The sequence below is a fragment of the Benincasa hispida genome, chromosome 11, assembly GCF_027475165.1.
Source record: "Benincasa hispida cultivar pf3 chromosome 11, pf3_genome.v1.1, whole genome shotgun sequence".
NCBI classification, from domain to species: Eukaryota; Viridiplantae; Streptophyta; class Magnoliopsida; order Cucurbitales; family Cucurbitaceae; genus Benincasa; species Benincasa hispida.
In genome coordinates, this window is record NC_143488.1 from 89,339,366 (window position 1) to 89,361,999 (window position 22,634).

The 22,634-nt window shown below is 33.7% G+C and overlaps 1 protein-coding gene across 1 annotated transcript; it reads right to left on the bottom strand.

Annotated features, from left to right (window-relative positions):
• Positions 1-13,576: 13,576 nt before the first annotated feature.
• Positions 13,577-16,647, bottom strand: LOC120089747 (Heavy metal transport/detoxification superfamily protein). The gene is made up of 4 exons (XM_039047125.2): positions 16,198-16,647; positions 15,189-15,242; positions 14,175-14,234; positions 13,577-14,084 (listed from the first exon to the last, which is right to left on the bottom strand). The coding sequence occupies exons 1-4, from the start codon at positions 16,516-16,518 to the stop codon at positions 13,956-13,958; spliced, it is 564 nt and encodes a 187-aa protein (XP_038903053.2). The 5' UTR covers positions 16,519-16,647; the 3' UTR covers positions 13,577-13,955.
• Positions 16,648-22,634: the final 5,987 nt, after the last annotated feature.

Below are 22,634 nucleotides of genomic sequence, written 5' to 3' on the forward strand. Positions count from 1 at the left end.
GTTTAATCCTCCCTTTATCAACGTAGGTTGACTTCACCTTGGTTCAATGTGTTCTTCCCAAACGCATCCAACACAATTTCTTAGGGTTGAAGAATTTCTCTTAATCGGACACCTAAATTTTAATTGACGTTTGCCCTTACATATTCAAGCTTTTTTTGTATTCAATTTAGTGTTTTCAATGCATAATCTATAAGATTGTGGCCAAATTCAACGCATAAATGCCTGGTCGTTCGATGCACAGGCGGTTTCCTTCAATCGTGTGGGCGTGACGTTCGAATGAGGCGTTCAGGCTGCTCTCGCTCTCTCTGCTCTCACTCTCTCCCACTTTCTCGCTGGTCTCGCTCACTCCACTCTCGCTCTCTCCCACTTTCTCGCTCAAACTCTCGCTTTCTCCACTCTTGCTCTCTCCAACTTCCTCGCTCAAACTCTCGCTCTTCTCCAATCTCGCTCTCTCTCCCATTCACTCGCTCAAATCAATCTCGCTCTCTCTCATTCTCTCGCTGCCTCCACTCTCGCTGGTGTCACTCTCTCCACTCTCATTCTTTCCAATCTCCTTAGTTACTATGAATATTGTTTATCTCCGTGCAACTTCCACACGAATTTTCTCAAATAATTTTCTATATTTTCCTTAGTTCTTCAATCCTTTCTTCACTATTCAGGATTTAAGTCTTCAAGGTTTTCTCTTCTTTTTATCCTTTTAGGGTCCTCTCTACTCGTACTCTAGGATCAAATATGGTTATCGTAACTATAATACCTAACCATTATAGTTTACATTCACTCTTACTAATTGTTGATCCATAGAAGGTGACAATTTTTACAGTTATTATGACAATTGTAAAATTATTAGATTATTTACATAATATAGGATTTAATTTTCTCCTAATTAACCCCTTAATCACTTACTTAAGTAGGAAAATGGAGATCCGGGTTTCACATTTAGATCTTTAAAGATCGAAAGAGCAAAATTCTAGCTCTGTCTTAAGCATTGTACATTGACAAAATGCTTGTCAAGTATTCGATGCAAAACTCCAATAGATGTTTATTACATTTCAGGAATAGAGTTATATAGTTTAAGGAACAGTACTCTAAGACATCTCAAGAGGTTGAGGAAATGAGACGGATCCCCTATGCATCGGCTGTTGGCAACCTAATGTATGTGATGTTATGTACCAGACCTGACATCTGCTATATGATGGGGATAGTTAGTAGATATCAGTCTAATCCAGGACATGATCACTAGACCGCCGTTAAGAATATCCTCAAATATCTACAGAGAATGAGGGACTAATTCTCGTGTATGGTTCTAAGAATTTGATCCTTACAGAATACACAGACTCTAATTTCCAGACTAATAAGGATTCTAAGAAATTCACATCAGGAACAATGTTCACTTTTAACCGAGGGGCAGTAGTCTGGAGGAGTACCAAGTAGGGGTGTATTGCTGACTCCACCGTGGAGGCAGAGTACGTAGCGACTTATGAAGCTGCTAAGGAACTATATGGCTGAAGAAATTTTTGACAGATCTGAAAGTTGTTCTATACATGTCAAAGCCCATCACACTTTAGAGGTTTTGTGGTTAATTCTCAAGAGCCTAGGAGTCATGAGCACGAGAAGCATATAGAGCTGAAGTATCATCTCATCCAAGAGATTGTGCATCGAATGGATGTGATCGTCATGCAAATAGCTTCGGAGCACAATATTGTTGATCCGTTTATAAAGGACCTCATGGCTAAGGTGTTTGAGGGTCACTTGCAGAGTATGGGTCTATAGGAAGTCACATTTAGACTAGGAAAAATGGGAGATTTGTATTGGGCATGTTATGCCTTAGTTTATTGTTTGTGTACTTTATATATATTTGTTTGACTTTTATATTGTACACCCCACTAGCTTTAGGTCAAGTGGGAGACTGTTGGGGTTGATGCCCTAAATCTCATAGGGTCTTATAGTTTTCAACGTTATCTTGTAGCTTAAACATGTATGTAAAAATATACGGGTGGATCATGTTTAAGTGATAACCTAAATGGTCTGTAGTAGATGGATAAGACTGGATACCTTATCCTGGTGACACTACGAGTACGACCTGGTTTGTAGATGTTACAATTGCTATAAAGTGCTATAAATGATCTAATCCTAATCATTCATGTGGAGATATGTGAGCGGGGGTATTCCATACAAAGGAGTTTGTATTAGACTGGACCACGAAATGTTTAGTCTCATTATATAACGGCGCTCATAATTGAGACTTACATGTCACCACGATGACCATAGGTAACATGACCTAAATCCTGAGTGAGTTGTGAACTCCTGCCTATGAAGGCGGTCCTTTGATTAGTATGGGTGAGAGTGGCCAGATCGCCGACTCAACAAGCCTACCACTTTGGGGATTCGTCTGATTGGGGAGCTAGGAACACAGCTACACAAGAAGAAATTCATCACTTCCCTAACATCGGGATAAATAGATAAATTTCTCCCTTAACGACTGATTTCAGGGCTTGAAAAATGTGGCGTCACACCCTATCATAGCCCAAGAGGGGTTTGGTCATAGTTGGATAATGATTTATTGTTCATTATAGGGATTAGTGGTACTTAAGGAGTTAGATGTAACTACGGGGGGGAAACGGTAATTTTGGCCTAGCTGTACTTACAAGCAATTTGTAAAGGGTCATCGTACTGTTGACTGGTTATATCCAGTGGACACATAAATATATCTATATTGCGAAGATTGTAGTTGTCAGTCTTTAGTGGAGTGTCCAACAGTTAACGGATGGTGAATAATTTAATTAAAGAAGTTTAATTAATTATTCACGTACGGTTGAAGCTTCAAGCTATAGGTCCATGAAGACCCCTCTGTAGCCCAACGAGAATTAATGAGAATCAATTTTTGGATTAATTTACATTGTTCAAATTAATTGAGGGAATTAATTATATGTGATATAATTAATTTAATCTAATTATATGATATAATTACTATGATGTATTTGATACATTATAATATAAAGTTTATTTGAGAGGAAACAAATATTTGAATATGATTTAAATATTAATTATGTGAATTGGATTCATATAATTAAATTTAATATAAATGAGATATATATTAAATATCGTTGTTGAGAGAATTAGACTATAAGTTATATTGTATTGGATACAATATTAAACTATAGGTTATATTTTATTGGATACAATATTAAATTACAGCTTATAAGCTATATTTGATCTAACATATTGTTTAATATAAATTATATGATAAAGTGGTTATCATATAATTATATATCAAAGTTTTTATAAAAAATAATTTGATTTATTAATTTTAGTTTTTTGAAAAATATCTTTAAGGAGTTATAACTCCCTCCCCTTTTTTTTTCTCTACTACATTAGTGGGAATATGGGTTTCAATCAGTTGATCATCTTCTTCCCATTGTTTGCTTTTAAAGAGGATAGAGAGAACACAGTTATCTTCACATAAAAGTTCGCAGAAATTTTGAACAATCTTCTCCTCTTCCCATCTCTCTAAAACTCCCTATTTTCCAAAATAGTCAGAGTCCACACCTCCTGGATTCTCATCCAGAGAATATAGCGGTAACATCGTGGTGATGTCCTTTTGGTTCGAGGGATTCTTCTTGAAGAACGATTCTTCAAAGGTAAGGGTTTTTAAAACCGATTTATTCTTCTGTACAATTTTAAAGCATGTTGTATTTTAGTCTTAAATGCATAACTTTTCTTGTTTCTTTGCTGTAATTATTGTTCTGTAAATTTGGGTTTTTTGGGTCTGATCCCGTTTCCACTCAAGGACCTTTAATGGTTCCTTCACTCTCAAATTCTCTTCCCTCTCCTAAAAAGATCTCAGAGCCCACATACTCTAGAGGATTCTCTTCCCTTACTGAGAATATAGAGGAAGCTTTTGTGGTGGTGTCTAGGTTCGTAATTGTTTGTGATCGACGTGGAGGAATTATGTGAAGAACAATTCTTCAAGGGTATGATTTTCCTTTTCCTTAATTTCTTTTATTAAATGCATGTTGTAATTTTTTATATGCATAATTTTGGTACTGTAAATTTTGATTTTTGTGAAAATAATATTTGGGACCGATCCCGCTTCCGCTATGGACCTCACAGTTTCTTCAATTCGTATTAGAGCGGCATTTCTTAGTCCCAATTTTAATTTTCCAGAATTAAAATTTAGTTTTTTGGTGGGTTTTACATTCTGTATTTTATTCATATTGATGAATTGTATGGAATGTGAATGATTTACAATTGTAAATATTTTCGGGATTGGTTGTTAGTTTTTACTACTTTTTCTTTACAAACTGGTTTGTAAAGACCCGGTGTTTTAGGCTTTTAAAGCTATTGAGTATGTTCATTATTTTGTGTCATTCATGATTTTTCGACGTCATTCTGATGGTTTCGAGACTTAAATCGAAGCAAAACCGATGAAGATCGTGACTGTACAGCAACATTGCAATGTTGTTCCTTAGCGTTGCAATGCTGCGAGGAGGTGAACGGAATGTTCTTTTCGTAGCGTTGCAACGCTGCAAGACGTAAAGAATGAACCGGTTCGGTTCGTGGCTCAGTTGGTTCGCATCCGGTTTGTTTGTTTGAGTAGTTCATGGGTGGTTTGGGTGCTGGACGGTCCGGCTCATGCAGTTCATGACCCGGTTCACTTGTTTTGAGCCGATTTGACTATTATTTGTAATAGTTAGTTTTTGATTAATTAAATTAATATAAGTTTTATATTAATTTAATTAATGGTTTAGGAGTTCAATCCCAGTCCATAAATTTCTATTTAAATTATGTATTTGATATATGGTTTAATTTCAATTATATATGTCATAATGTATGCCATGTAATAAAATTCCACCATAGGTTATGCATCATTTATATTATAAATATTTTAATATATAGTTATGTGATTTAATTTTATAGCATGCCCATGCATCATAGTGTTATAATATTGTTTGGTTTTATTCCCTAAAACTTGTAAATAGTGAATGTAATTAAATGATCTTTATTAATAAATAGTTATTAATGTTTTTATCAATAAGTGTTATTGATGTTTTATTTAATTTTGTCTTATTAACCCTAAAATCCAATAAACTAACATCCTAGGTTGTTTTATGAGTCTTAAACTGTATGTAGAGACATATAGGGATCAATGTTCAAGATATAGCTTAAGGGTCTACAGTATAGGGATAAAGTTGGGTACCTTATCTTGGTAACATTATATATATGGTCTACTTTGTATTTGATATAAACGCAGTGATCCAACACGTTCGTATAGAAGACAAGCAAGTGTGGGTATCCTGTGCAATGAGTTTGCACAAGATCGGACCGCAAAATAGTAACCACTTGTGAAATCTGGATTTCCATTATTCCTACTTAAGCAGGTGGTTAAGGAAATTAACTAAGTAAAAGTTAAATCCTATGTTGAAGCGAAGGAAAATTTCTAGGTGTTGAATAGATTTTCCTTGAGTAGTTTTGAGTTAAGCTTTAGTTGATGAAAATTGACTAAGTGTTGGACTATGTATTGCTATACATTGGCCATAAGATCTTGGAAAGATTACTTGGGCAAAGGGAGAATTTAAAGTGGGAGTGACGAATGCCTTGGAGGTTAGACCAATGCATTAGGCTGGATGGATGCGTTGGATTCGTTGGACGCGTTGGACGTGTTGGATGCGTTGGATGTGTTGGATGCATTGGATGAGTTGGATGATGGATGCGTTGGATGCGTTAGATGATGGATGTGTTGGATGCATTGGTGAAGGAAGGAAAATGGAAGTGAAGCATTGGGATGGCACAAGGGTTGGAGGGTGGCATGCGTCGAGGAACCTCGGCCAAATGCCCAGCCATGCGTCGAGCAGCCTCAACTAAACTGCCCAGGCATGCGTCGATGTACCCAGCCCATGCGTCGAGCACTAACGAGCCTGCCGAGCGGCCACGCCCACATTTCGGTGGCAAGCACCTAAGCCACACACCCATGCGTCGAGCGGTTAGCGCCTATGCCAAGCACCATGCGCCCATGTTGAGCATGCCTTGCGGTGATACCTAGTGAGCCATGCATCGAGGATGAGCGGCCATCCTATGCGTTGGTGATGGCTAGCTCTTGTGATGACTAAGTTGGATTGCGATGGTAGTGAGTTGGCTTGCTATGCGTTGAGTAGTGGACTATGCGTTGAACATCCAAGAGTTGGACGCATATAAAGGATGAGATCACCTAGAAAACGTCATCAAACCATGTGTCTTCTTCGGAGGAAGCCTTAAGCCTTAAGAATTTGAGGTGGTTGCATCAGATTGGAAGCTCATGCGTTGGCTACATAGGAGAAGGACACTTAGATTGCGCTGATGCAAGATTGCATTGATGGTGTAAGGAAGAGACACTTGGTCATGCAGCCAAGTAGGAGGTATCGGACATGGAGCAATCTTAGACGCCTATAAATAGGGCTAAAAGACTTCATTTTCAGATCACAATTCAAAAATACATTAAAAATAGTGGGAGAGTTGAGCAAACCTTGCGTTGAGGCCAAAATCCATGCGTTGATCATAGAATTTCAAAGAGGACGCATTGGACAGTGAAGTCTAGAAAACAGCATCAACTTGGGACGAGGAGTTCTCCCAAATTACTCGTGCGTTTGATGTGATTCTAAAGCCATCTGAAAGAAAAAAGAGTCTAGTTTTCATGGTGGGGCTTTCGGAGAAGAAGCTCCAAGGAATCGGGCTGGAAGCTGAGAAAAAGATAGAAGGGTCAGGCTATCGAGTAAGCTGGGCCAGTATTGATGTTTTTAAGATTCGTGCTAAACCACGTGGAGTTCTGAGCTAATATTTTATGGTAAGCTTCCTGAGACATTTTAGAGCATATGTGTAGAAGGACGTATCTCTAAATAAAGCCTATAACTATGAGTAATCTGAGCTTTAAATTGAATTTGGATTTTAGGGTTCAAAAGGAAGCCCGAGGTGACAAAGGAACTTCTAGAGAGAAAGGTTCCTAAATGGTCAAGGTGAGTGACTAAAATATTTAAAAAATTTTAAGAAACCATGTGCTAAAGAAAGATCTTTCAGATAAAGACATGTTTTCTAAGTTTTATTAAAGAAAGTCATTGTATGACTAGTTTTACTTGAAAATCGATACCGAAGGACATTTGAGAAGGTATCTGAGTAGCTCGATACTGAAGGACACAGTTGAGAAAGTATCTAAGCAAAAGTACCCAAGTGTGGGGTAGTTCTTTTGATAAAAATCAGTTTTCTGGTGACTCACTGGGCTTTATAGCTCATGCTTTCCAAATGTTTTCTTTATCTTCCCAGGTAGCGGAAGGTGAGGAGTTCCAGGGTGCTGCTAAGGTCAAGGTCTGCCACGAGCCACAGTTACACTTCCAGAGGGTTTTACAGTTGTTGTTGTAAACTTTGTAGTTAAGTCTTGGAGTTGTATAAATGTTACATTGTTGTAAAATAAAATAGGCCTACTTAATCAGTTGATTGTTCAATTTGTACAGTGGTATCAGAGTTATTTCCGCAAGAGTTATTAGGCAGTAAGTGTCAACGAAAGGGTTGATAACTGCTACAGTCACGCCCTTTCTCAGGCTCAGAGGGTGGTCTAGGGCGGGGTGTGACACCACTAGATGTAACTCTGTTGACTAGTTAGGTTTCTATTTCAATAGGATGACCTAGGCAACTTAGTCTTACTCCTGAGTATATTATAAACTCTTATTCACAAGAGATTGTCCTTTGATTTGTATAAGTGAGAGTGGCCAGTTCACTGACTCAATATGCCTACTATTTTTGGGATAAAACCGAGTGGGTAGCTGGGAACATAATTATACAAGATGAATTTCACTCCTTCCCGACTTTAGGGTAACTAGATGAGTGTTCCTTTAAGTGGTGTCTCTGGGACTTGAACAAAGAGCCACACCCTCTCACTGGCCCAAGAGGGGTTTATGTTTAATGGTTGGACCATAAACAGGTTATTCATTAGAGAAGCATTGGTACTTAAGGATGTAGAGGTAACCCAGAGGTAAAATGGTCATTTGACCAAACTGGTGTTACGAACACTCGTGAAGGACTAACTTGCTATTATTGGTCTATATCATTGGATATAAAATCATATCTGTAGTGAGAAGAGTGCAGCTGTGAGTCTTTAGTAGAGTGTACCCACAGTTAACGAATATTGATTAATTTGGTTAATGAGTTTAGCCAATTAATCTCACATCGTTGGAACTTTTGATCTGTAGGTCTATCAGATCCACTTCCTAGCTTGTAAAAGGTATTGAGGTAATTTGTCATTTAATTGAATTTGAAATGTTCAAATTCAGAATTGGGAATTTTTTAATGTTTGTTGATACATTTTAATATAAAGTTTAATTTTAGACTTTATTATTAATTTTTTATATGATTCAAAATTAATAAATGAGAGAACGAAATATTTGAAAGGTGTTCAAATATTAATTTAATATGAATAAGATTCATATTGAAAACTATATGTTAAAAATAATATGCATTGGATAGGCATTAAAACTATAGGTTAAATGAGAGAAATTTTTTTTTATTATGATTCAGATGGAAAATTAAATTAAATATGTGATATTTAATTGAATGATTAATTAATTGAAGAATTAATTTAATTTAATTGATTAAATCAAAACTATAGATTAAATTTAATATACATTAGATGCACATTAAACTATAGGTTATGTGAGAGGAGATCATTTAAATAATGATCATTTAATTAAAATTTAATTTAATTTAAATAAATTAACTCCCATTTTAGGGAAGTTACAAGAAAACATGGGATCAATCCTACGTTTTTCTCTCCATCTCTCACAATCCCTCTCTCTCTAACAAAAGAGTTTTGTTTTGCAAAGGAGGAGAATGCTCTCAAGCACTCTGTGTGTGTTTTTTCTTCTTGAGAAAAGAAATAAAAATCGTTTTATTATATTATCAAATCCCAAAAGAGAGAACCCCACAATTCTCCACAGCCTTAGTTCTCTGCAAGAATAGAGAGGTTTCCAAATGGTGTGCCCAATCCCAATTTAACAGAGAAATTCTACAAAATTGTCAAAAGGTTTGCAAGGTAGAGTTTCTTCCCTTGTATAATAATTTTTTTCTTTTTTAAGAATTGCATGCTTAATTGATATTACTTTCTATTCCAATGCAAAATTGTTTTGTTTTTAAATGCCAATTTGAAAAAACGAAATGCTTATGTGTTTTGTCTTCCGCTATGCCTTAGGGTTTTCATCCCTTCAAATATATGCTTGCATACATTAATAACATAATAATACATCATTTATATTATAATAATTATAATATATAGTTTGGATGTATGGATATATGTATGTTATTAAATATTTTATTACTTTAGTATATAAGTGTTATGTATGTTTAGCAATGAAATAGTAATTGCATGATGCATGACACTACTTTAGATAATCTTTTAATTTTTATATTTTTATTAAGTATGTCATTGAATGCAATGTATAATTTTAATTTGTTTAATTTATTTTATAATTGTTATAATTAAATGAAATTAGAAATTAAAATCAATAATTTAGAGTTGCATGCAAACTTAGGATCAAATCATTTTTAAAATAGTTTTAAAATATATTTCACATAGACCTAAGATCACAAATTTTTTTAATAAGATTAGAAATTAGTTTAATCTTTTAATCAGTTTAATAAGATTAAATTGGTTTTAATTACAAGTTTAAATTTGTAGCAGACGAATCTATAAGGGACCTTTTGTCTAAGGCTAGTTCTGTGTAGACTGAGGTATTTAAGTTGATGGAAACAGAACACCCCTATCTGAAAACTGGCCTGAAAAGGTGAATTAGATAGATTTGCATAATTTAGAATTTATTTGATTCTAATATTTCATAAGTTTTTTATTAGACTAAAAGATATATTTTTTAGTGATTAGATTTTATACTTGGTAAGTATTTCCAGAGTTAATAAATCACCAAAATAACAATAAATAAAATTACAAAAGTAATAATAGTAATAAATGAGAAAAGATCAAGTACGTAGAATATCAACATGAAAAGGGTAATCGTATCACTAAAGAGAGTACGTGGAGAGAAAATCTATAAGTTATAAAGAGATTTGATGTGTGTGTCAAACTCTAATTGACATGTAATGCTTTTCTTGATGTCAATGCTTTTAAGTTCTTATGTTCCACTTGACGTAAAAATAAGAGAAGACGAGATGGTTTGTGTGCAGAATTAAGGTAAAGACATAGATATTCGCTATTTAGTTTTTAGTTTTTTGTTTTTGAAAATCAAGCTTATAAACACTTTTTTCACCTCTAAATTCCTTGTTTTACCATGTACTTTTTATCATTGTTTTCAAAAACCAAGTTAAAATTTGAAAACCAAAAAAATTAATTTGAAAAAGTTAGTTTTTATTTTTGAAATTTGGCTAAGAATTCAACTCTTGTACTTAAAGAAAGATGTAAATCATGGTAAGAAATTCAATTTTCGAAAATCAAAAACAAAAAAAAATGGTTATCAAACGTGGCCTGAGTGCAAAAAAAAATTGTGTTACTACATATGTTGAGAAAAAAGGTAAGGAGTAACTATACAAAGAAAAGGACACATTGTAAAAATAGCAATTAGACCCAAAATATTGGTAGATATATAATACCATGCAATTTTTTTTTTTTTTTTTGCAAATATAGCAAAATTTCAATCCAGCTTATAGAGTTTATCGGTGATAGACCATATCGCTAATAAAAGTTTATCACTAGTATGAGTCTATCAACGACAAAGTCTATCACTTATTGATTTGTTTATATTTGTAATTCTCTAGAAATGTTGCTATACATACAATTAATTATTAGCTTTAAAAGTGTTATCCTAAAAGTTCCCGGTTTAATTTTGATCCTTAAACTTTCAATTGTCCAATTTAGTTTTTATATTTTTAATAAATATTAGATTTAGCTAAATACTATTAATAATTTTCAGGTAAGAAAATTTAATACGTGAACATGTTATCCAAATTTAGAGTGAAAATGTTAATAAACAACAAAAAGTTTATGAAAATTAATATGAACCAAATTTAAAATTTCTTTAAAATAAAAAAAATCAAACTTGGATATTTAAAAATACAACTAAAATTAAACGAAATTTGAAAATATAGAACAATTATTTTAAATATTAAAATTACTAAAAATATTTTTAATCGTGCAATAAATCTTGATATCACCGAACAATGGACCACCACACTAGACTTATTATATCATTTGGTTCGGTTTGTTGAGTGGGGCAGAAGGAAAAGAGAGAGAATTGGAAGCTGAGGAAGCTGTCTGAACAACAAAGTCAGAAGCTGACCTCTTTCATTCATGAGGTAACAACCTAATAATTAAGGGTACAGAGTCAGAATTATTAGGGACCCCACACCCAAGGACATCAAATACATCTGTAAAATAATTACTTTTTTAAATTTTATTTACTTAATTTCTATTTTTATATATTTATTCTATTTCTCTCACTTTTTTATATATAATATATTTTACTATATAGATAGAGATTGGCCAAGATCCTTATTAAGGTCCTAAATTATTTCAAACATCTGTGTCAAGATTAGATCTTGTACTAAAAAATTGATGGACCAAGATTCGGTCAAAGACGAGTATCAAGCAAGATCTATCTATTCAAGTAAAATTTGTCCAAGTTTTTTTTTAAGGGAAAAAAAAGGGATGACAGATCAAAATTTTCTTTTAAAAAGAGAATCGAATCAAATAATGAGGTTGAAGGTAACAAATAGATGCATGAATGAAGGAGAAAAAAAAAGGATTCCTAAATGGAAAAGATCCAATAAAAACTCTGTTGATTTGATTACAAGTATAGAAAAGTCACGATTGTTCTAACATCTTTTTTCGCTCATCAAATTTTCGTCTAAATGTCAATGTAAACATAACTCAATTTGTTTAGGCATGATCTTTAAAAGGTAAGGTTCAAATTACATACCCTTCATTTATGTTGAGCTTAAAATGACAAAAATAGAAAATAGAATCATCTAAATTCTATCCAACTTTTTTTAGGCTAAATTGTTGTTTGTCATTAAAATTTCAAGTAATGTTGGTTTGATTTCTAGAGTTTAAAATTTTTATAGCAAGTCTAAAGATGTCAATGAGCCCAAGCAGGGATGAGGATGGCTCCTACGTCCCCTTTCCTATCCCCATTTTCTTTTTCATTCTCATGAAAATTTTCATTTAATTTTGCAAAGAGCAGTACTTTGGGTTTCCCATAAAAAAAAATTTCCCATTTATTTTATTTTATTTTTTAAAAAAGCAATAGAATGATTTTCAAAGAAAAAATATCAATTAAATAGTTAATTTTACGATATGAAGCCTCATTTAAATAGTTAATTCCTTATTAATCATCTTTTAGATGATTAATTCTTTTCAAAAACTTCTTGAACTTTTTTAAAGAAATAAAACAAAATTTCATATTAAGTTTTTTTAGGTACAAATTTCATATTAAATTATTAAGTATACATACATAAGAGTTTGAAAATGATTTAAACATATTAATTTATTTATACATGAGTTTGAAATGATTCAGCATATTAAATTATTCATGATTTCGAAGTGATTCAAACATATATATATAACTTTGTATGTATGTATATTTATATATATATATTTAAAAATAATAGAAATAAACAAGGTAGAAAACGAGGACGAATAATGTATTATTCCCTACGCTCATCCTTGTTTAATTTGTGGAAAACTTTAATTTTATCACTCTTTTTTTTAATAAGTGAATTTGAAACACAAATCTCATGATTACTAACACAATCATATATCAATTAAGTTATACTTAATTTATCCACATTTGATAACTCTTAAACCTCTAATTTTGTGTCTAATAAGTCTACCAACTTTCACTTTTAATTAATAATTAATAACCATTTTAGATTTCCACTCCATTTCCTAGTTTATCCAAATCAAATTTTAGCTTGAGTCGTCTTTAAGAAAACACATTTTATTTTTAATAGTGGCTTAGTAATCTACCTAAATCTTACAAATTTAATCCTTCCGACCACAACTTGGATTTAGACAATGATGAAATTAATATATTATTTTAATTTAGGTCAAATAATTACCCTAAATCTTCCTTTAAAAAAAAACATAAATTACCTCCTTGTAACAATTATTTAGAGTTCATCTAACTAAAATGATCCAACTCACCGAAGTAGAATAACATTGTTACCCATCCATAAAGTCAAAGTCAAAGTTATAAATATATAAACATAACTCAACTAGCATTAAGATGTGTTAATGATCAAGCAATTCATGGTTCAAATTCTTTTACCCCTATTGTAATTAGAAAAAACAAAAGAAAAGGATTAAAAAAAAAAGCGGAGGATAATCCCCTAATACTAATTAAGGACATTAATTTTACCACAGTTAAATTCAATCCTTCGATGAAATTAAAATTATAAGATGACCCTCTCAAGAAAAAGGTAGAATATTTTTAGCTTGGACGGACCACAAAAGAACTCTTTTTAGTTTTCTAAAGACTAAAAATAGAAAACAAAAAGTAAATATACCATCTTTTTTTTGTTCCATCCAAGATTCCCACAAAATAAATACCACTTTTAAAGTAAAAGTTTCTCATTATGTAAGACTTTCACTCATGAACTATGCAATCAGGAAGACTTATAATGTTTGAAGTTTTCATCCAAACTTATAATGCTCTATGCAAGAAAAGGATTGGTTTCAAAAGCAAATGGCCTTTTGGTTTAATGACATTCCATATCTCTATCCTAATGATCTAAAGATTAAAAAAACCTCAACCCGAGTTCATACACAAAAATCAAGCAACGGCAAAAAATAATCTCATCAAACCTGCTAGGTTATCATCATCTGCACAGTCCAATCTTCCATGACACGATCAATGGAGCTCTTAATTAAGCTTCCCTCTCTTATCTCTCTTTCCCTCTCTCCAATTCTAACACTTCATAATCAAGAGTACCTAAACAAAAACTTCTTCCTTGTCCTCAAAACTCAAATTCAACGTTTGTAACTTAAAACCTGCACCTTGAATGGTCTCGATCAAACTCGAGGCCACTCCTGTAGATTGTATTGTTGTTTGTTTTGTAAGCTAGAACAGAAAAAGAGAGTAAAAAAAACCGTTTAGGCAACTTGGTAGAATGCACATAAATTGTTTGCTACAACTAATGATCTTACATACCGCAACTGATGCAATGCCCTCAACGACTTGAACTTTCAACCCGGTGATACCCTCAGTTTGCTACAGAACAACGCATATAGATAAGCAATTTTAGACATCACTTTACTGCAAATCATATCTAAACCCTGAGTCGCAAAATGAAGGGAGAGAAAACAAAACAAGGGCTAATACATCCTTGCTCTCTTAGCATACTTCAGGACCTTCAAAAGAATTAGAACTTTAGTTGTTAATTAAACACTTCCTTTCACTCCAGCTCACTCTACTAAATTTCAGTCTTTTGATACCTCACTGTAGAAGTGAACATACACACATGACACACAGCATAGCAATATCTACCTTAATGCGCTGAATAAATGGGTTTGAATGGTCTCCAATTGATTTGTAGTTATACATCTACCACCAGACTAAATTAGCATATAATTTTGGCAGTGCTTCAAAAAGTGTCCCTAGGCGCAAGGTGAGGGGCAGAAAAAAAAGTGTGCATTAGGCGCCCCTAAGGCCCATGGGCCTTCAGACTTTTTCATCAGTTTTTTTTTGTGCTCTGCGCTTAAGCCCCAATAGACTATAGGCTTTATCGTACCTTGAACTTTAAAAACACAGGCTTTAGGATAAAGCACTAAATTAGTACTTGTATGGAAAAAGTTCTTAAATTATAAGCACTACTCCCAAAGTTGTATCCCAAACTTGCTCTATAACAACATGCTTCAACAAATTGGTAGAGCTAAATGAAGGAAAATCTTATTATGAAGTCTTATTGAAATTGCGAGCACCATGAGTTCCTATTCAAAGTCTTAGGTAGGATTTGCCACTTGGGTCAGTTATAGGCTAATCCATTTCCCTCATGTTGTAGATTGAAAGTTCAGGTCTTATCAAAGTTGGAGTTTCACCGAAAGAAAGCAGCTTATCCATCATAAAAAAATAATGATTAAAAAAAAATGTACTTCTTAAAGGCATTTGATTTACGAATAACAAGAAACATGACATAAAGGGCATAAGGATGATAGATCAATGCACCTCCAAAGCCTCAGTTACAGCAGGAATAGCTGATTCATTTAGTGTCCCCTCTGCCTTCAGAAATGAAAAAAAAATAACCATTAAAGATGCCTCCAAGCAATTCAAAGATATTATGGTTACAGAGCCCTAGAATGCGCATAGTTCATAAAACCAGTGAAGACGTTAAGAATCAGGGAAAAGTACAATTTTCTTCCCATGTGTTTATAGTGAGTTAATTTAAATCTTAAAACTCTTGATTTCATTAATTTGAACATAGACGTAATAAGTAGTATATTTACTACCTTCAATTAGCTAAGGTTTCACTTTTCTAAAAAAGATTTGTAACTATATTGATAGAACACAAATATATTGAAAGCTAAATGATTATGGAATTACAAGATAAACCAAGTTAATGTTGGTACTTGGACCCTCCCAATCCTGAGATCACTCTCAAACCCTATTGCCTCACCAAAATATTGTCTATCTTCTTTGGTCCCTTGCCCCTCTATTGATAACCAACAAAATATAACAAACTCCCTAACTAGTCGCTAATATATCTTTAATACTCTAATAATATCCTAACACCATTCCTATTATATATATGGTTATTCTTGTAGTTGGACGAGACTACCTTTGCAAGTATTGGTTATCCCAATTGTGTTGGATGGTTATAGTTGGTAAGATTTTGACAATTTGTTGCTAAGTTTGAGCACTAGGTTCTAGTAATTCCATGTTTGGAATTGGACATTTCTTTGACATGATTATGAGTATTTTGTGGATAATTTTATGGGAACATTTTGAAGAGGACCACTTGTTGAAGTTCAAAGTTTAAAATTTTAAAAAGAGAATAATAATGAAAATAAACTAACTACTTGGGTACAGGGCAAGAAATAAACAGCTTAAACGTCTAAATCATATTGCAATTCTCGTCCCCAAATCAAAATAGCTGGAATTCTTCACCAAATTCAGAAACCCATTTCACCAAGCTGTCATCAGCGAAACACACAGATATACTAAAATGGCTATGTACCTGAAAGAACATGGTGAGAATATCAGAGGGAGAGACGGGCACGGTGACTGCCGGCGAGTCAGATGGAGAAGGAGACGGCGGTTCGCCTTCAACTCCTTGCTCAGGAATAGAGGCATCCTCTTCAACTGCCTTGGGTTGTTTCAGGCCGCGTGGCCGGCTCCGGCCATGAACCGGCGAATGGCTGAAGGAGGAGGCGGCGGCGAGAGTGAAGTTAGTGGAGGAGGGAAGAGAGAAGGAAGGCCTGGGAGTTGGGGATGGATTGGGAAATGCAAGGCGAGAAATGGAGTGAAGGGCCGGGAAGGTGGAGGAGATTGAAGCCATTTTTTCTGACGGTTTGGGTGTGTTTTGTGTTTGGAAATTTTGGGATTCTATCCTATCATGCTTATCCCCTAGACCGTACCCACTCACCCCTTTTGAATTTCTCTCTTTTTATTTATTTATTTAAATAACATTATGAGTATTTCTTACCCATATATATATTATATAATCAAGGGGGTTAGGATTGATTTGAAAAAAAAGTGTTTTTTTTTATAAAAAATTCATTTTTATTTAAACATTTTTTATCAAACAAAAAAAATATTTGAGAAGCTATTTGAATAGTTGCCAAACATTCAAATTTTTTTCTAAACACCTTTGTTCACACGAGGTTTTTGGAAAAACTTGTTTCGTGGAATTGAACTTGAGGTTGTATGGGTGTAGATGTTGATTCGATGCGTTGTGGTTCGATCTCTAACATTTAATCCCTAATTCTCTCTCAATTGGATGTGTGTGCTTAACCTGAAAAAGTGAAGCAATCCCCTAATTCTCTCTCAATTAGATGCATGCACTTAACTCGGAGAAGCGAAGTGCGTGACGTCAAAGTGTCTGGCCTAATTATAGAGTTCTCTAGTGAGTCTCATGAGCTTGGGCTTGGTTGGTCCATAGGCCTGGCCGTTGGGCCTGATTAGTTGGATTTGGGTTTGGTTGGTCCATGGATCTTGTCTTTAGCCCAATTAGTTGGATTTGGGCTTAATATTGGGTCAAATTCAGCCCATTTTTGGGCTTAGTTGGACTTTAACTCAAATAATATATCAAATTGGGTCAAATTAGTCTTATGTGATTATGAAACCACGTGGAGTCATCGGAATTTGTATTCAACTTCAATTTGAGACAAATGTCAACTCTTAATTGGTCCCAAATTTGATGATTTGAAATTTTGTCATAAATGGCGTGGCAATATGTGATTGATCCAAAATTTCTCATTCAATAAATACCCATTTTTTAGATTTATGCACATATATGGGTGGATGAATCTCGAAAATTATAAAGTTGGAATCGAAATTCAAATATATTTGTTCTTGAATTGGATCTTAATTGATGTGTCAGTCAAACTATGAATTTAGTATATAAGTTTAACTCGAATTTAGGATAAATTTTGGAATATGGTCAAATTTTAATATGAGATTTTACCATAAAAAGTCTAAATTTAGATGATTTAGAAATGGAATAAAATTTGGAATATGTCCAAATTTTAATTTAAGATTTTATATACAATTTAATCTCAAAATTGAACAATTTGATTTTTTTTAATAAAGTTTGGAATATGTCCAAATTTTAATTTGAGATTTTATCACAATTTGATTTGGAAATAGGATAAAAGTTAAACTTGATTTGAATTTGCTATAAATTTTGGAATATGGCCAAATTTTATTTTGAGATAAATTTGAAACTTTATCCCTAATTTAATTTTGCTTCAAAGATAAAAGGCTAAATTTGAATGATTTGAACTTGGGATAAATTTTGGAATGTAACCAAATTTTAACTTGACATTTTATTCACAATTTAATCTCAAAATTGAGTTTGAATAAAATTTGGAATATGGCCAAATGTTAATTTGAAATAAATTTTAGATTTTACCTTCAATTTGATTTAGATTGAGGAAAAAAGCTAAATTTGATTTGAATATGACATAAAATTTAGAATATGGCAAAGTTTTATTTTGGGATGAATTTGAGATAAAATTTGGAATATGTCCAAGTTTAAAATTGATGTAAATGGATTTTGATATCATTTGATTTAAGGCTAATCCATTCAAACCCACCAAGAATCTTAAATTCAAATTTAAAAGATAAGATATTTTGATTCAAATCTTATCAAAATCTTATCAAAATCTTTTAGAAAGATAAGATTTCAATAGGAAATCCAAATTAAATTATGAATTTGAGTCCATCTTGGCCTTTATAAATAGGGCTCACCACATACATCTTTCTCATTCTCATCTTCCACTCCTACTTTATTCTTCTTTTCTACTCCTATTCTATTCTCCTCTTTCTTTTCTTCATTCTTTTTTTTTTTTTTCATTCCTTCTTTTTGTTTATTTCTTTTTCTCCTTTCTTTTCTTCTTTTTTTTTTTCTTTTTTTCTTTTTTCTTTTTTTTTTTATATACTGACTTCCCGTATGAGATTTTTTTTATCACTATTATTTTTATATTTTTATTGTTTGTTTGCAGCAATGGCCTACTATGTGACCGTTTCCTTGACATACATAGGGATGACCCTGGAAAGATCTAAATAACCTTATTATACCACCACTTCTTAATCAACATGGAGATTACCCAAAAAAGGTCTAACAACCCCCATTTGATCAACATGGAGATGACCCCGGAAATGTCTACCAACCCCCATTTGATCAACATAGGGATGACCCCAGAAAGGTCTACCCTATTATATCTCGATCAACATAGGGATGACCTTGGAAAGGTCTACCAATCCCCATTTGATCTACAGAAGGATGATCCCAGAAAGGTCAACCCCATTAAATCGTCACTTCCTTATTAACATGGGGATGACCCTAGAAAGGTCTAACAATCCCCATTTGATCAACATAGGGATGAACTTGGAAATGTCTGCCTTATTATATCTCGATCAACATGGGGATGCCCCGGAAAGGTCTAACAATATCATTTGATCAACATAGGGATGACCCCGGAAAGGTTTGCCTTATCATATCTCGGTCAACATGGGGATGGCCCCGAAAAGGTCTAACAACCCTCATTTGATTAACATAGGGATGACCCTGGAAATGTCTGCCCTATTATATCTCGATCAACATGGAGATGACCCCGGAAAGGTCTAACAATCTCCATTTAATCAACATAAGGATGATCCTGGAAAGGTCTGCGCTATCATATCTCGGTCAATATGGGGATGACTCCAAAAAGATTTAACAATCCCCATTTGATCTATATAGGGATGTGAAGGAGTATATCAGTATGCAGCGAAAGCAACAAGGATCGATAAACATTCTAATTCATTAATATAAAGCATGCTCATACAATAATAAAAGGGTTTCAGGCAATACCTTTGTATAACTTCTTTAATCTTGAAATCAGTTGCAAATCCTCTCCAAATCTCGTTGTGAACCACCTCCAGTTCTTCCCCACTATTCTCTTGGAGCTTTATATTGAGTTGTGGGACTCAAGAGGAACTTGGAGAAGAGTTCACTACACCATCCACTTGAAGAACACCTTTCTTCAACTCGAATTTTTTAACAAAAAAACTCTATTGATGCATGCTCCAATTCCACTTCCATCATCTCTATTGATGGACTTTTTGTGAGCTGGTTGTTTGAGTAGTGGAGAAATCCCACATTTCAAAAATTTGTGTTTTTCAATTTTTAAATTTTCAAATTGATTTCTAAAACCAATTTGATTTCAAAAATTAAAAATATTATTAATTTTACAAAATTAATTTCATAAATTAATTTTCTAAATAATAATAATTAATTAGTTAAACAATTTAATTAATTCTAATTTAATATCAAATATTAAATTAATTTTACACAAATTCCACCTTCATGAATTTAATATTTAAATCATATTTAAATATTAATCAATTCTCTAATTTCATTTAATTCTAATCTGAACGATTCAAATTAACTTATCACGTTATTCTAAAGCTAATTCATTTACATGCTAGTAGGGGGACCTCGCGAACCTATATATCATAGTCTCCAACGATCTAAGATTAATTGGCTCACCGAATTAATCCTCATTCATTAACTAATGGGTTACTCCACTAAAGCCCATAGTTGCACTCCCCTCATTGTAGATATATTATGTCCACATGATTTAACCATTATTAGTAAGTCGACCCTTCACAGGTTGTTCGCAATAACGGTTGGGTCAAATGTCTATTTTACCCTTGAGATTACGTCTTGTTCCTTAAGTTTCTATTGATCCTCTAATGAACAATTGGTTTGTGATCCAGTCACTAAACTAGATTTCTCTCAGCCCAGTAAGCGGGTGGGGCCCCATGTTCAAGATCTGGATTCAGTACTTAAGAGAACAACCTTTCCCCTATCCCTAAATCGGGTAGGCATGAATTTCGTCTTGCACCCTATGTCCCCAGCTATCTGCCTAGTCTTACCTCTGAAATGGGAAGCTTATTGATCCGGCGCTGTTGAGCCAACTCTCACCTATGCAAATTTAAGGATAATCCCGAATAAACAGGAGTTCATAATTAGCTCAAAATTAAGATCGAGTTACCTAGGTCATCTAAGTGAAATAGTCAGTCTTATACAGTAAACAACGTTATAAAGTAAGAATGACATATTTCTTGGTCTGATCTTATACAAACTCATTGCATAGGACGCCTCCACTTTTCATGTCAATACATGAACGAATCTGATCACTTCGTTTGTAGTATCTTTACAACACTGTGTAACAACTACAGAGTAGGCCGCATCCAATAGTATTACAAGAATAAGGTACCCACCTTAATCATTTACTATAGACCGTTTTGACTATTTACTTGAACTTGATCTATCTCTATGTCTCTACATAAAGTTCAAGAATTCATATAATAGCCATGGATCTTAGTTTATTGGATTTATACTTTTACGTATGCAATTTATAGAATCAATAATAAGTTTATTGGTTATAGAATGTGTTTATCTTTTATAAACTGTGAGTTTTAACAAATAAAACCCAATAGGATGACCCCAAAAAGGTCTACCCCATTAAATCGCCACTTCCTAATTAACATGGAGATGGCCCTGGAAAGGTCTAACAACCCCCATTTGAGGGATGACCCTGGAAAGGTCTGCACTATTATATCTCGATCAACATAGGGATACCCTCAGAAAGGTCTAACAATCCCCATTTGATCAACATAAAGATAACCCCAGAAAGGTTTAACAACCCCCATTTGATCAACATAAGGATGACCTTGGGAAGATCTGCCCTATTATATCTTTTTCAACATGGAGATGACTGATGTGTTGTGAATTGTGATGCGATTATGGTGTGAGTTTGTGGTGGTATGTGTTATGCGATGCAAGTTTTCCTAATAAGACCTAAGTATCAGCCTCACTAGGTTTCCTGGTAAGTCCAGGGTCGAACACAGGGACTACTGAGTAAATATGCGACAGCTACTCTGATTCTCTTGCGGTGGTGAAAACAAATGAGTTGGGTGGTGTTTTAATTAAGAATTTTTTCTATGCGACGGAGTTTGAACGAAGAGTTGATGAAATTGAGAGTTACAATGAGTATGCGACGAAGGGGTTGAGAAGGGGTTTAGCTAACACTTCCTAAGATTATGCACAAGTTATGTAATCATACTACACACAAATAACAGCACGCCATCTCTCAATGCAAATGCTATAATTCCTATTAGGACGCATGCGATGTATACGAAGAATTCGATAGGACTTATGTCTAAGCCTCTATTCTTGTCTATGCGATGATGAATGATGCACATATAAAACAAGGTGACCGCATACTATAATATCTTATTTCTAGGGTGCATGCGATGTGTTAATTGCAATAGAACTTATTTCTAAGTTTCTATTTCTTGCTTATGCAGTTCTAATCTGACTCTCTCAAGCCTATATTCTAATCTGACTCTCTCAAGTCTAGATTCTATCTTTAGACTACTCACTCAAGTATCTCTAAAGGGTGAATGACGCATCATAAGACAAGATGATCGCATAAAGTGAAAATCTTAAGTCATGCTAGCTAAGTACTTCTCAACCCATTCGGAAATTTAGCTACTCATAGAAGTATGGAGAGATTGAACATAGGTTGAAATGAGATTTCTATTTTATGTAATAGAGTGCTGAATACAAAATAACAACTGGAATTTAGAGATAAGAAGCCCGGTAAGCAATGTCTTGCTTCCCTGGCCTTTTACACTATCTTTTTCACTCAAACTCCGTCCAGATGAATATTCTTTCTCTCATAAGTATTGGTCCTCTCTTCTTTTGTAGCGCTTTCCAGCAGTCTCTCGATCTGTCCGGGAATAATTTCTCGGCTTCTTCGTCTCCTTGCTCGTCTCCATCCTCTAAGTTTGAGTATGTACTGAACATACTAATGCCTTTTTAACTTGTATATATTCTATCTATGATATATCTGATAACCCTTTTACAATGGTGGCCTTCGGTATTTATAGAGCTCAAGA